General features: G+C 39.5%; 1 protein-coding gene across 1 annotated transcript in view; it reads left to right on the top strand.

Moving 5' to 3' along the window:
* The window catches only part of whrna (whirlin a), a 277,019-nt gene that overhangs the window by 7,926 nt on the left and 252,436 nt on the right, over positions 1-16,657 (top strand). Inside the window, exons 3-4 of the mRNA XM_048613360.1 lie at positions 7,215-7,223; positions 14,470-14,549. Of these exons, the coding sequence (XP_048469317.1) occupies positions 7,215-7,223; positions 14,470-14,549 (89 nt within the window). The remainder of the gene's footprint in view (positions 1-7,214; positions 7,224-14,469; positions 14,550-16,657) is intronic.

The following is a 16,657-nucleotide window of genomic DNA, read 5'->3' as shown; positions in this document are numbered from 1 at the left end:
AGGCCCGAAACGTCAGCCTCTCTGCTCCTATGATGCTGCTTGGCCTGCTGTGTTCATCCAGCCCTGCACCTTGTTGTCTTGAATACCGTGTACAGTTTTGCTCTCCTTATTTAAGGAAGGCTTTAAATGAATTGATGGCCGTTCAGAGGAGTTTACTAGATCGATACCTGTTATGAGTGGGTTGTCATATGATGATAGATTGGACAGTTTAGATTTTTCTTCACTGCAGTTTACAACAGTGAAGAGTAACTTAATGGAAGTATATAAGATCCTGAACAGTGTCAACAAGGTGAATGAGGAAAGAATGTTTTTTTCTTGTGGGTGAGTCTAAAGCTGGAGGAGCACTATTTTAAAATTAGGGGTTGCCCAGAAATGAGGAAATTTTTTTCTCTCACTGGCTTGTTCAACTTTGGAACTCTCTGCCTCAGAGGGCAGGGAAGTGGTATCATTAAATATTTTTAAGATATGTAGATAAATTTATGTTAGGCAGGGAAATGAAAGATTATCAAGGGTAGATAGGAATGCAGAATTTGAAACACAAACAGATCATCTATCATCTCATTGAATAGCAGAACGGGCTCAAGGGGCCAATAGTTCTACATCTGCTCCTGTTTCATATATTCATCAACTGATTGTGGGAATGTCAGGTTAAAGGAGGTTAAAGAGATGGGGCAGAGCAAAGCCACAAGGGGACTTAAAACACCAAGGTAGCTTAGAAATTTAATCCAAACACTGAGACTCAAAGTAGACAGAAAAAAGAAAGAATATGCATTTATACATGTCTATCCAAGTGATGGGACATTCCCAAGCAGTTTCAGCTAATGACATAGTCTTGAGGTGTCAGCATTATTTAAATGTAGGAGATGTAAGAACTATTTCATACACAGCAAGATCCCACTGAAAGCAGTGCAAGTTTGGTTGAGGAATATGTAGTTTTCTGCTGGGGAAAACATGATTTTCTTCTAAATACTTTCACAGGTTATTTTACATTCACCACAGATAACAGAAAGTATGTCAGTTTAATGTCTTATCTGTGAGATGACATTTCCAACGCAGCAATTCTCCCTATTCTTATTTGATTCTTCAGTAACAATTTGTGGGGCCTTTTCAGAGGCCATGAATAATCACTCACATTGCTGTAGATCTGCAGTTACATATAGACCAGACCAGGTAAGGATAGTATATTTTCTCCCCTTATGGGTATTAATGAATCAGACAGGCTTTTCTGACCATGGTCATTGTTGTTGAGTTTGCATTTAATCCGAGGTCGATTAATTGAAATTAAATTTTCCTAGCTTATGGCACTATGACACTCTCATCCCTTTATTCTGCTAATGATATAAATTTGGTATGAACATCCTTGTTACACAATAACATTCAAGAAAGAAGTTAGAATTTGGCTGTTAAAGTTTAATCCTTTCAGTTGTGTATGTTTTTCTATGTTTCTCTGTGTGTTTTCTTTATTTGCCAAAAACTTCAAAACCTGCAATTTTAAAAAAAAAGCATCATAAAGTGAATGCAAAGCTCTATTCTCAGTCAGCTTTCGCACTTAAATTTGTAAAGTGTTCGTTGTGTTTTATCTGACTCATAATTCTTTTTCCCTCTTACTTTTGATGCTGTGCTTTGCAAGGTATGAGGGATTTTAATGTTTTTGAATGGACCAGTTTTTGCTTTGAGAGTCTTCCAATCTCATTGTGATTAGGGGCAGTGGAGTTTCTGTCTTAGCCATAATTCAGCTACTAGCACCCTCACCTCTGAGTCATGAGACTTTGTGTCCAAGTCCCATGCCAGGAACTTGAGTATAAAACTCAAGCCTGACACTCCCATGCTACTCTGAGGGAGTGCTGCAATGTTGCTCATGTGGTCTTTAGGATACAATATCAAGCTGAGGCTCAATCATACTTTCAAGTGGATATTATTTCAATGACGAGTCCAAAGATGTGCAGGTTATGTGGATTAGCTGTGGTAAATGCAGGATTAAGGGATAGGGCAAAGGTCTGGGTTTGGGTGGGATGCTGTTCGAAGTGTTAGTGCAGATTCAATGGACCACATCTCCTCTTTCCACATTGTAGGAATTCCATGATTCTATGATTCTAAGAGCGAGGGCATTATGTCTGGTGTCTTGGCCAATATTTATCATCAATCAACATCACAAAACAGATTATCTGGCCATTATCACACTATTGTTTATGGGAACTTGCCATATACAAATTGGTATTTACTGCCCTAAAACGGTGACTATCAAGAATACATCATTGGCTGAAAAGCACTTTGGAACATCCTGAATTTGTGATTGCTTCTTTTTTTCCTTATTCTTAACTAGTCTCCATCTCCAGTGTGATCAGGAAAATTGCAATGTAGAGATCCTTGTACATTGCCACAACAGTTAACTACAAATCCCGGCCTCAGCAGCAGACAATCTGAAGTATAAGTGGAGTCTTTCTTCTTCTTTCTTGTTTCTGAGTCAACTCATCATCAGGACTACACTGATGGTACATAAATATTTTTGAATTATGTATGATCATTTCATATGTGGTTAACAATTGGCCCTCAATCATCATTGCTAAAATTAGATCATTTTCCTATACATTTCCTCTCTAGGTGTGAGAACTAATTATACTCAAACTAATTTCCGTGTGTCCCTACTTAACAATGAACAGTGAACTTTTAAAACACATTAGAGCCAGTCTCTAAGCCTTCCCCTGGATACCTTGAGGGAAGGAATCACAGCATGGAGCATTTGCAGGTCCTGAGTTCACTCTTAGAGCAGGACCATTCCCTGACAGAGTTTGTACAAATCACATTATCACAAAATTGTTATGGTTAAGAAGAAGGCAATTCAACCCATCATGTAACACTGGCTGTCTGACCATTTTGATTTAGTGCCATTCTCCCATCTTTTCTTCATGACCATGCACATTGTTTCTATTTAAACAATCATCTAAAGCCTATTGAATGCCTCAGGTGAATCCTGCCTCCATGTTGATTCCTGGCAGTGAACTCGAGACCCTAGCTACTCGCTGTGTGAATTTTTTTTCTCAACTTACATTTGTTTCTTTATGTACACCTGGTATCTCAGGCTGACTTAAATGTGAGCAGTCAGAAGTCCCTGGGCATGAGAACGGTGCAGCGGAGAAAACCTCAAGTTTTACTTTAAAAGAAATAATATCAGGAATCCAGGGATCATGCTGCAGATCTTTTGGTTTATTGAAGGCCTTGGTGGAGGAACTAACAACAATAATGTTTTGATACCACTTGGTGTGTTACCCCACAGATAAAGATGTCATAACTCTTATCAGATCAGAGAATGAGATGACTGGTGATGGTTTAACCTGAGGATTACCATGCCTTAGGTGAGGAGCAAAGTTGTGAAAGAGAATCCTTCATGGTAACCTCAGCAGGTGCAGGAATTGAACCTGTGATATTGATGTCAGTCTGCATCACAAACCAGCCAGCCAACTAACTGAGCTGAACTAATCCCTATTATCCCACAAAGCAAAAGTGGTGAAAAATGAGAGGAGAAACTATTATGTCTCATTTACCTTGTTAAATTGGGCTAGTGTATGGAACAAGCATTAGTCCACCTACTTCAAATGGGGGAATACTCAGTGATTCCTGGGCTGTGTTGGTGAAGAGCAAATACAATGGGTCTCTTTCCCCATTCTATGTTACCTGTGCATAGAACTAATGATCCCTGGGATGCAATGATTGAGTGTTAAGCACTTCAAGAATGTTGATAAGGAATTATATACAGGTAGAACCTTTACAGTGGCAAGACAACATGTAAACTGCTGCAGCCCTTAGGGAATTTTAACCCCCAGGATTGGGCAGACCAGCCTCAGGTGAGGTGTTAAAAAGTTAAAAACCTGACTCTTCATTGCAATCTTCTTCCAACCTGCCTAAGAGAGGGAGAACACGGGTTGGACAATCAAGTATTGGAATGAGACTATATACCTCCATTTTTAACCCTTGTTGGACAGGTTTTCCAGACCTTGGTGAAACCTGATGGCTAAAGGAAGGTGAAGACTGGTGGATCCAAAAGGCAAGTGTTTTGTAATTACCCATTGGGTCCAACTTATCCGATTCACAAACCACCCAAACTCACAGTGATCCTCTTGCTAGTGAAAACTGTTACCTCTTACTTATTCTATGAAAATCATTCATAATATTGAACAGCATTATCATATCTTCTCTAACCTTCTCTGATCTAAACAGAGTAACTCCAACATCTCCACATGCCAAGAACCTCTCATTCCCAGCAACTAGATGACACAGGCTTAATGTGTTTGGCAAAAGAGTCAAAGGCAACTTGAGGAAAGACTTTTTTTATGCAACAAGCTGATATGATATAAAATGCATCACTTGAAAGGGTGGTGGAAGTGGATTCAACAGTAGAGTTTGAAAGGGAATTGGATGCATACTTGAAAAGAAAAAAAAAATACAGGTTATGTGGATAGAACAGAGGAGTAGAATTAATATAATAGCTCAAGCAGAGACCTGACAGACACAAGAGAGTCAATGACTTCCATCTGTGCTGTATTGCTCTATGATTTGTATTCACAAAATAATTTTCTCTGATCGGTATTTTAAATATCTGAGGCGCTCTCAGACTGATGAAGAAATATGGATTTGTTTGTCTGTTCACTCTAGTGGAATAGATCCTAACGAAAAATACAATGTTTGATTTTAGACTTAGAGTTATTTTTAAACACTTCCACTGAGCAGAGCTGCTGATGCTATTTAAATTTATTCATTTTTTTAACTCTCAACCTATTGGTTGCATTCAGGCTTTCCCTGGGGACACTTTCCAAATCCATTTTCCGTATCCATGCAGCAAGAAACTGAGCTGATGTATTCATCATCATTGAAATACCACAAGCCTTCAGCAGACTAAAACATCAAGTGATGTTAGCACAAATCATTTGGAACACACTAAAAAAAAATGAAACTTTGAAGGTACATGTAGCATTTTCCCTGATGACCACCCCAGTATTGGGTGGTATTTGCAATCTCGACCAAAGGTACTGGGTAAAAGTTGTTTGAAGTCATTCACTGCCACCCATCCTGCTTTGCACTGCTTTGCCTTGGGGCCTATTGTTGGTGTGGTCTGCAGTGACTCCAGAAGACAGCTCAGGACTACCATCCTAAGGGCAGCTAGGGACATCTAGCGATAAATACTAGCTTAGCCAGCGATGCCCATGTCCCATGAGCGAACAAAAACAATGGTAGAAAAGACACCACTATGGCGTATCTACAAAAGAGGAAGTGTTCTCAAATAGCAAATTTTATTGCAAGATAGCAATCAGTACAACTACATTGGGTCAGCTTTAATTACCAGGACCTTAAGAAGCTGGATTCACCATCTCCTGCAGCCAAGGTGGAACTTCCTTGTTTTCTTCCCCAAGCAAAATTAATGTTTTCCTGTCTTTCATGGTCTAAAACACCAAACACTTTATTTTATGCATTTTGTTACATAAAATTCTCTGGCTATGACCTTTATAAATCTTGCCACTGAAATTGTGGCTTAATTGTAAAGTTTCAATCTTTTCAAATTTTTACTTTTTTTTCTGTCTTTTATCTCCTGTTAGATGCTCTCAGTGGATTTCTTCAGATTTACTCATTCTCACCTTAAATATGTTTTGGGGTCTTCCTGATTCTGTCATCCTGGTCTAAGTTTCTTTTTTGGTTCTTTCATTGGCTCTTGTAGCTGCATCTTGGAGAACTGATGTCGAGGGTAATTATGCTGGCTATGAGAGGTGAGATATTTCTTTTACATTCCCTTACTTTCCTGTTCAGATCTTTCTGCCATTGTTCGTTAATCCCCAAGATCTTGGAGGTCTTTAATTTCATATCCTGGAGCCTTATGTTGCTCCTTGCCGAACCTCCTTAACTAAAATCTCTTCGATGTATTTTCTAAGTGTGGCTAGATTTTCTCTCTTTTGCTATCTCACACTCTTGCAGCAGTGCTTCTTACCAGCTTCTGAATGATGTTTTGCCTGTGTGGCTAAGTGTTTCTAAGTGTGGCTAGATTTTCTCTCTTTTGCTATCTCACACGCTTGCAGCAGTGCTTCTTACCAACTTCTGAATGATGTTTTGCCTGTGGAGTGCTCAACTTGCCTTTTAACTGCTTTTACAGCAGCTACTGTCTGGTCAATGTTTCAGTTGCTTGACAACTATGTCTCTTCTTAAACTGATAATTCCCTTTAAGTGGTAAACTCCCTTGGTTCAATTTTTTCCTTTTCTTCTGCCCCTTCATATTTCTTCTTCTGGTGGGCCTCTCTGTACAGAACCTGAATCTGTATCACTACAATTGTTGTTATTGCTTGAGCAAAACGCCATTGCCCATATGATATGGTTTGAGAGCTCTCTGATATATTAATTCATATAACATATACTGCATAGACTGGGTTCTTGCTGAGCCAAATGTTTTGAAGTTTATTAATGAATGTTAACAACTTATGTTACTAAAATACCACAGACTTGCATATAAACCGAGTTCTGTGCTGATTGATTATTGCTGTGTGTTACATATACATGACTAAAAGACTGAACACATTACACTATCCTCAGTGCTCTGATAGCCTGACTGAAGGTGAGGCCGGTAATCTTTACATCAGAACGTCAAATGTCATGATACAGGCTGTGTGGTCTGTAATCCAAGCAATTAACAACAATAACTGAGGAATATATATTCAGATGAACACTCCTGATACTTTCGTGTATTTCCACCTCTACCAATGAGTTGTTTTGTGTAATGGTTATTTGAGTTAGTTCTCTGCCTCCAATTCCCCTTTAACTTGGGACAATCTATTGATCAGTGGTAGAGGATATACCATGGAGTATCTACAGAAGAAGCGTCTTAAATAACAGGATTAGCGGTGGCAATAACTACAGCTACATTTGTTCAGACATAGATACTAGGAGCTTAGGGATCTGTTACAGATATATCTGCTCCTGTTGAAGGCTACAGTAGAATTCCTTGTCTCCGCCCCCCACCCCGACATAATGGACAATGTTAGCAGAATTGATGGAGCCAATGTAACATGAACATTAAACAATTCAGAACCATTACATTAACAACAGCACAAATCCAGTTTGTTCAAGACTACTTTTTGTTTTGGTACAAATTTGGGAAATTATATTGGGCCTTACGTTGTCTTTTAAATTCAGAGTTAAGTCAAAAGACTTCCCCATCAGCATTTATAAAAAAGTAGTTGTCCAATATGTATGTAATGTACAAGTTGAACACATGTTGTCCATTTCTAGTTGCCTTTGAAAGGTTCTGTTTAGCTGCCTTCCTGAATCATTGTGATGAAGATGCTCCAACAGAATTGTTATGGGAGTTCCAGGATATTGAGCCAGTAAACAATGAAGCAATGGTGATATAATTCTGGGGCAGTGCGAAGTGTGACCAGAGGGACAACTTGGAGGTATGGTTTCCCATGTGCCTGTTATCTGTACTGCACATGCCTATTGGCTATGTGCTTCCAGCTTTTGGAGATCACAGATTTAATAGGGCATGTCTGAGAAAGCGTAACAAGTTGTTGCCATACAACTTGCAGATGGTACGTTCTCCAGTCATGGTATGCCTGATTCTTTTCCTCACCTTCCCAACTTTGCCATTGATCAATCTGATGCTGTGGGAATGAGCATCAGACCAAGAAACTGAATGTTTCAAATCCAAAATATCAAAAAACAGATAAAATTACGAACATTTTGTGTATTAAATGAATTGGCATTTCTTAATGCTTTTCTCTAAAACTACCAGAAGTACCATGTTAAATTATGCATTATAATTACTGTCACACAATTTCCAATCAGAAAGAAAGAGTTTATTTTATACTGGCAGCTTAATGTGTGCTGAAATGGAATGGTGATAGATTTGATTCTTGATGCTTTTACTTTTTGGAAATTTTAAGAAATGATTTCTTGAATGGATTGCATATCAGTTGGAAAATAGCAGCAATCTCAGCAAGAACTTGCATTTATTTAAGGGCATTGAAATGTACTAACAGGAGTATATCATTCAACTCCTCCAGTTCGCTCTGATATGGATGGTCAATATGCAACTGTTTACGTTGCAAAGATGAAATATTTGGATGGATAAGAGAAGCTTTGACAAAAAGGAGGGTGTAAGAAGTTCTTAAAAAGTTGGAGCACATGGGACATGAATGCAATAGGATGTCTCTCAGTGATTTGTGGCATAGTTGTTAATGATAGTGTGAAGGGAGGCATGGATGAAAAAAAGGCCAGAATCGGAGAACCGGAGAGTTTTGAGGATAAAAAGGATGAAAGTGGTTACAGGGATAAAGAGAAGAGGACATAAGGATGAGAATTTAAATTATCAAGTATTAAGGAGTCAGCAGACAGTGAAAGTCATCAAGTATGTAAGTGTAATTTGATGTGGACAGGCATACAGCCAGGAAAATTGTGGGTGAAGGAAGGGTGGGAGGTTAGCCATAAGAGCTCCAGAATATCTTCAAGAAGACAAAGGGATGGTTGAGGATTTCAGAAAAAGGCACAGGGTGACATAAGCAAATTTAAAATTGTTGTCTATCTTTAATTGCTCTTGAGAAGGTGGTGCTGAGCTGCCTTCTTGAATTCCTGCAATTCTTTGTGTTTAGGAATACACAGGGTGTTGTGAGGAAGGAAGTTCCAGGATTTAAATCCAGTAATGGTGAAGAATGGTTTGCGGCTTGGAGAGGAACTTTGAGGAGGTGATGTTCCCATCTGTCTGTGGCTCTCGTCTATCTAGTAGGTAGAGGCCAGACATTTGGAAGAGGCTGTCAAAGAAGCAGTAAATCTAGTAAATGGCACACACTGCTGCTACTGTGCACGTGTGATGGAGGGATTAAATGTTTATGGTGGTAGATGGGGTGCCAATCAAGCTGGCTGCTTTGTCTTGCATTGTGTCAAGCTTCTAGAGTTTTGTTGGGACTGTATCCATCCAAACAAGAGACTACTCCATCATACTCCAGCTTTGAACCTTGCAAGTGGTAGTCAGGCTTTGGGAGTCAGGAGTGAGTTACCCACCTCAGAATTCCCAGTTTCTGACCTGTTCTTTAGCCACATAATTCATGCAGCTGATCCAGTTCAATTTCTTTTCAATGATAAACCCAGGTTCTTGATGGTGGGGGATTCAGTGATGTTAACATCATTGTATGTCAAAGGGAAATGGCCTAAACAAATTTAAATTTCTTTATGCACTTGAACTTCTAAGTGTCCCACTTCTTTCTAAATCCAAAGCATGCTCCAATCCTACAACATCCTTTCTGTTCCCCCTCCATTTACCCCACCACTGTGATTGTGCCTTCAGTTGTTTAAGCCCTACAAATGGTAATTCATCTCCTAAACTGTACTGTTTCTCCAACTATTTGGTCTTATTAAATACCATCCTTAAAAGTCACCTCCTTGACTAACTCTCTGCACAATTTTCCTAATGTTTGCTCCATTGATACAACACTCAATTTTTCCCTCTGCCTTTATGAAGAAGCCCTTGGGGAGAAGATGTGGAATCATAGAATGCCTACAATGCAGAACGAGGCCATTTTGCTCATCAAGTCTGCACCAACTGTCTGAAGAGCATCCCACCCAGACCTCCCACCCACTTCCCATAAACCTGTATTAACTATGGCTAATCCACCGAGCCTGCACATCTTTGGACAGTGGGAGGAAACCAGAGCACTCGGTGGACATGGGGAGAACATGCAAACTTCAGACAGGCAGTAACCCAAGGCTGGAATCGAACCCAGATTCCTGGTGCTGTGAGGCAGCCGTGCTAGATATTATTGATTAGGTATTTGTCGCCATTTGATATCTGACTCTTCTTGTTTTTAAACCTCTGGAAAATGTATTGCTATGTAGATGAATACGTGTTGTATTCACTTCAGGTGCAAAGTTTGATTTGATTACAACCAAACTTCTAAGCACTTTCTTGCGACGGGACTTATTAATAAATGATGATATTGCAAACAGTAATTTGACCTTACTATCTCATATACAGCTGAGTGCATTTATATAGGGCATGTTAGAAAATTATAAGTTAAGGACCCTCTTTATATTTTTTTAAATTGAAGAAATATTTAATTGCTGGAAGGGTTGAAGAAATGACATGGCCTAAGATGTAGCGACTGGGTGGTGTTGAAGAGTGGCAGACCGTACAGCAAGATAAAGCTTTACAAACGTGCTTTGACCTGTTTATCATTTTAAAAATCATTCATTCAGTGGTGTGCTATGCTGCCTTTTTGATTTACAACCACAGGGTAAAATGCACTTGACTAAAGCCTGGTCAAATGTTGCAGCTTGACTTATGCAACTGATTTCAAAGTATAGCCTGCAGAGATCAATCTCAACAAAGCCACAAATTCATCGATGAATCTGTGAATTCTTTACATTTTATCACTGATAGACTTCAGCAGTGAATAAATAACCCTTATCCACAGGGTCGATACAATGTGGAGCTGGAGGGGCTCAGCAGGTCAGACAGTATTTAAGGAGCAGGAAAGTCGAAGTTTCAGGTTGGCACCCTTCAGCAGGACTGAAACATCGACTTTCCTGCTCCTCTCAAGCTGCCTGACGTGCTGTGTTCCTCCAGCTCCAAACTGTATCAACTCTGACTTCCAACATCTGCAGCTCCTGCTATACCCTTATCCATAGGGTTCCCTTAGTAACTAAAGAAACTGCCATTTCACCCAATCTCACACAATTGAGAGGTCTTGATTTGATGGCAGCTATCTAACTACTCTGGAATTAATCGGAACATTTTAAAAAAGTAAAATGTGGCTACCACTAATCCTTGCAACTATTCAACCATAAACTTCATCGTTAGACTTCAACACTATCTTTTTCCTTGGCAACTGTGTGAAGCTGGTGTTAGCATTTGACCCTGTGATGAATAAAAGTTACATGTCTATGCCATCATTAATACCACATATCTTCATCTATGTAACAGTACCAGTGTTTGCCCCTGCTTCATCCCATCTGATGCTGAAATCCTTATCTGTGCCTTTACTATCCAAAATGATAAGAAAAAGCCACACTTGTGCACCATTCAACAATGCATTGTATTGTACTTTCAACATTGTAAATATCCCGAGGTGCCTGAGAGGACATGATTGTTACAAAAGTCCTAACTGACAACTCCTCTTCCACTATCTATCAAAATGAGCTCATTCAAACTCCTCTAATCATATCCAACTACTACCTTTCGTCCATCTCTCCTATGCTCACAAATCAACACTGGCTCCTGGGCTGGCAATACCTCAGTTGTAAAATTTTCAAACTTGTTTCAATCCCTCCAGTGCCATGCCCCTCCCCATTTCTGAAAGCTCTTCTACAACCCCACCCCCCGCCCAGGATTGCTGCGCTCATCCTGTCTTCAGCTGTTCAAGTCATAAGTGCAGATATCCTCTCTCTAAACATCTCCACCCTCTACCACCCTGCCCTTCTTTAACACAACTTAGGCACATAACATTTACCAAAATCTTTAGCTATCTGTGCTGATGTCATTATGTGGCCTGCTGTTCAGACATACTTCTGTGAAATATCTTGAGACTTGTTCCTACGATGATGGTACTTAATAAATGCAAGTTGTCATTGTTAAATTATTCAGAAGACCAGCATTTCTTACCACTCTGCTTGGAGATCAATTTTGTAGGGGTGCCGTTGAAAGTGAGATGCTTATTCTTGCTGTTAAATGCCTACTATTTAATAATAATCTTCACGGAGCATTCCTCAGAGCAAAACGATCTCCTAATCCAGGCAAAGCTTTTCTTATGATGTCTGGTTAAGAGATGCTTGCTGGAGTCCAGTGATTGCTGAATTGTTGGAGGTGACTACATTTTACTTTTTGGAATCATGCCTATTTACTTCCTACTTACATGGTAGATACCAGCACATGATAACTCACTTTTGAGGAGTTGGGAAAAATTCGGTTTCATTGGTTAGACAGAGAATCATATGACTAAAGATTTTTTATTATTGTGGAAGTCTATCCATGAGGAGGTAATTGCATCAACAGACAACTTTCCCTTAAGCGAAAGTAAAATGGAACAGACGGAATTAAGTCAACACCAAACTGCTATAAGTCAAAATTGCAGGCTCCTTGTAGTCATACACAAAAGACACCTGTTGAGTTGACATGGTGGCTCAGTGGTTAGCACCACAGCCTCACAGCTCCAGTGACCTGGGTTGATCCCCAACCTTGAGCCACTGTCTGTGGGGAGTTTGCACGTTCTCCCGTGTCTGCATGGGTCCCCTCTGAGTGTTCCAGTTTCCTCCCACAGTCGAAAGATGTGCAGGTTAGGTGGATTGGCCATGGGAAATGTTGAGGTATGGTGATAGAATGGGGTCTGGGTGGATGCTTTTCAGAGGTTTGGTATGGGTTGAATGGCCTGCTTCCACATTGTAGGGATTATATGTCTAAAGACCTGTGCTTGAGGCTTAAATTTCAGTTCTGTTTTGCAGAATTTGTTACTGTACGTGATCAAGAGCGATAAGTGGCTCACGTCATACTGGAGTGGCAAGTTTTAATGTTCTCAAATATCATTTATTATTTCTCCATGTTCCAACATTTTACGGCATTTGCTGAGTGTAAATTTGAGGGAAAAAAAGACTAAATTTTAAAAGAAGGAAACAAAAAATACCAGGATAAATATTTAATGCTCAAATTTATCTTAAGATGTAGAGAAAATAAAATATCTTGTTTATGAATGTGTCAATAATCAGGAGCAACAGATTGCTAAGTTGTCACCTGAACTTACCTAAAGATCCTTGGCTACAGTCATCAAATCCCATTGTTGAATGTCTGTGGCTGACAACTGATTACATTGGCATCTTCAAATCTGCCTCATGTGGTATCAGATCATTGTACCCAAAATGTCCCTCTACATTCAGTTACTTCCTTTAATCACATGTTCTTCATGACAATATGACTTCTTGACTAACAGTGTCTTTTTTGCTTGAGATGCTATAGTTCAGATGAGATATTAATCTGAAGCTGTGCCTATTTTTCCAGTGGGTTAAGCAAATTTACAAAAATCCCATAGAACTACTGGAAAATTAAGAAATCTGTCCCAAATGCCTTCTCCGCATTCTCTGACTCCAGTGTCCTGTTTGCCCTGACTTCCTTCCAATGACTGTCAAAGGCAGAGCGATAACCAGCATATGAACCTGAATGCTAAACCTATCTCCCAACAGTCTTCATCCTGCTACCTGTTTTAGAAGCTTCTCCAGACTTATCTCTTTGAGGGGTCACCTCTTTCCACTCTACAATTTCCTGCATTATATCAATTACCTGTGCTGTAAAACATGTTGCAGTGTTTAATTATGTTAAAGGTACCACATAAAATGCGAGTTGATCTTTCAGTTATGAATGAAAGAATGCAAGATAGATCCAAGAGTAGGAATAATTAACATGCTTGCATAGTAGGCAAACAGAGTAAGGGAAAGGAATGGTTATGCCCAGACAAGACTTACATATGCTCAGGTAACTTTAATCCTTAAATGCTGGTGACCACCATTTTACATTTTCACCAATAATGTCAATTTTTGTTGATGATCATGAACTACTGAGAAAAAGTCGACATTATGTAGAGCTGCAACTATAATATTATATGCAATTGTTTTAACAACACGTGTACCGATTCTGGTTATTGTTGTAACTATGCATATTTGAAACAATATATATTGTTGCATGCATTTTGACTTAGCCATGTAAAAGCTCATTGAGTTATTAATTTTAAAAGCCATGGATTTAATGAGGTGCTGTTGGTTTATGCTGTTTAAATATTAATCCTCGATTTACAGTAGAGCCTAGTAAGCCGAAAAGCTTGTTTACACTGGCTTTCCAGGTCATTTTAAGTTAATGACTTCTTTGCTGTGGAATTATGTTCAATTAGAAAAATAAATGTCAACAATGGGACATTATCGATGAGTTTCCAGCAGAGTTTCTGGCGTCCTGGCCAGCAGAAAGGACAGAATTGCTGTTTTAAATGATGTAATAGGTTTTGTGACAAATTGCCTCCAACACTGGTTACACTGAACTCATTGCAGCTGCCAATGAAAAGAATAGAAAGAATCAAATGGCAACTGAAGAAAATAAAATCTGAGACTGCAAACTCATGGCCTTGTCACTGTAACCTGGTGTATAATTCGTCTGTCGCTGTTGTGTTTATCTGTCAACTCAGTTCTGTCAATGAGTCAACTGCAGCTGAAACCTTTATTCATGACCTTGTTACTTCTAGACTTTACTATTCCAAAAGTACTGCAGATCAGACCATCTATCCCCCATAAACTTGAGTTAATCCAAAAGTCTGCTGCTTGCACTTTCACTCACACAAATTACTGCTTACCTACACGTCTGTTGATGCAACTTGGCTCTCAGCCTAGCAATCCTTCAATTTTTTAATATTCTGATTCTTGTTTTCATATCCAACCAGAGTTCCATTTGGCCTTTTCTTTGAAACCAACGTTCCTCTAAACCTTATGGCAGGGCAGCAACCCACAAGGCCAAACACAATACCTCCCCTTTAAATTACCACAACGGTATGGCTGCACAAAATAACTTTAAGGGGCAGAGTACTTAAATGAATAGGTTGTGCACACCAACAAATAAAAATGCAAGATTATTGCTTACAACATGCAAGATTGCTGTACTCCCATAATTTTAATTTCTTGCACATCTCCAATTGACATTTCACCACCATTGGTGGCTCAGCTTCAGCCATTTAGGCCCTAAGCTGTGGAATTCCTTTCCTGAACCTCTTCAACTTGCTACCATTTCCCCACCTTTAAAACACTCCTGAAAGCCCAGCTTTGCAGCCAAGCATTTAGTATTCTGTCCTAATATCGTCTTATGAGGCTCAGAGTCAAATCTTGCTTGTTAAAACTCCTGTGAAGTGTGGTGAGATGTTTTTAACTACACTAGAGATGCTACATAAATTTGAGTTGTTATTAGGCGTAATGTAACAATACCACATCAGACACTATTGTAAGTTGTGAATACGCCAACTCCATGGGACTGGATTTTACAGGATGCTCTGTTTCTCAGCTGCCCCAGCTAGAACATCATGGGAAAACCATTACCAAAAAGCTGCTGCCCCACAGCTAGGGTTTGTGGCTAAAGTGGAGACTTCTGTCCCTATCCTTGGAGGAAGTGCCGTTTTAGAGAGCTGCTGGCCAACTGAATTGGCTAACAGCTCTGTAGTCCCAGCAGTGCCAGATTCAAGAGGTGACTGCTGAGGCCAGTTCTGAAGAAGAGGAGAATATTGAGGCCAGACTCCCATTAAGTTACTGGTGTTTGGCAGGGGAGTGTATAAGGAGGCTGCGGGAGAGGCTTGGCTTGAGAAACCAGCTGGAGGAGGAAAGATTAAAGGAAGGTTATGACCTTGTGAAGAATCTCATGGGCATAAGGGAACCTCACAGGAGTTATCTCTCCTGTCCAATACCAGTCTGCATGGCTACAGCTTTCAGACTTCCTTCTGTAAGGGTGTGCAGACCACCAGAAATCTCCACAGCTCTGTGTAGAATTGGAGACATGTCTGGTCTGGAAGGCCACAAGCTGCATTTAATGAGCTCCCGTTACCTTCACTCCCAGCAATGGGAGAGGGTGAAATCCAGACAGTTGTCTCACCAGTTTGAGCTTGCACCAACAGCAACCAAGAACAAGCCATTGCACATAAACATTATTCATTGTGCTTGAAGCATTTTCATGATGTTCCTGAGTGATTAAAAAAAGGCAGTCTTTTGTCCTGACTTTCTGTTCTTCTCTCCCACATCTTTTAGTTTTTATTTTGTATCTTTTGGTCTTACCCAACCTACCGCAAGTTCACCCCTTATGTACAAATCATACCTTGTTCCTTTGTATGAATTTTCTGTAGTTTAATAGCACTGACTGTGCTGTGAACAATTCCCTCAGTGTGATACCTTTATGCATCAGCTACACAGCACTTGATAAATGGTATTTCTCATATTGTACCGATTGTAGACACAGCATGAAAGTTCCAAATATAAGACACAGATTTATAAGGAATTTATTTATTTTTTATAAACTCACCAGAACATGTAAAATATATGGAACTATAGCTAAAATCCTGATTAACTTGCCTTCCATTTTTCTCCCTCTTTATCTTATCGTAATCCCAGTTTATGTTAATATAGAGAAGTCAGTGAAACCTGGCTTGATTCACTATAATATATTTTGCAATTTATTTGATTGAACATAGTGATCAATTACTGAACATATTCTCATGACTCAATCGATTTATCTTTATCAACAGAACATAACTTTATCACACAAAATGAAAAAAATTATGATGATTTGAATAACAATTTTGAAAGGTTTTATCATAAATAGGAAAAGGAAAAACTCAACAGTTATTCCCAATAATATCCTTCACAGACGCTCAACCCAATGAAGAATCACTCCTATCTTCACTTTAAAATTTCTTATTGAACTGATAAAGTCACAACTTTCTGCATGGTGATCATAAGTGATTATTTCCATTGCCGTCTCTCCCCAACGCACACACACACACAGGCTGAGATAACAAGGTGTAGAGCTGGATGAACACAGCAGGTCAAGCAGCATCAGAGGAGCAGGAAAGCTGACGTTTCGGGCCTAGACTTTTTCTGAAGAAGGGTCTAGGCCTGAAACGTC

Source organism: Rhincodon typus, chromosome 28 (assembly GCF_021869965.1).
Source record: "Rhincodon typus isolate 14 chromosome 28, sRhiTyp1.1, whole genome shotgun sequence".
Taxonomy (NCBI): Eukaryota; Metazoa; Chordata; class Chondrichthyes; order Orectolobiformes; family Rhincodontidae; genus Rhincodon; species Rhincodon typus.
This window is presented reverse-complemented; position numbering and strand designations above follow the sequence as displayed.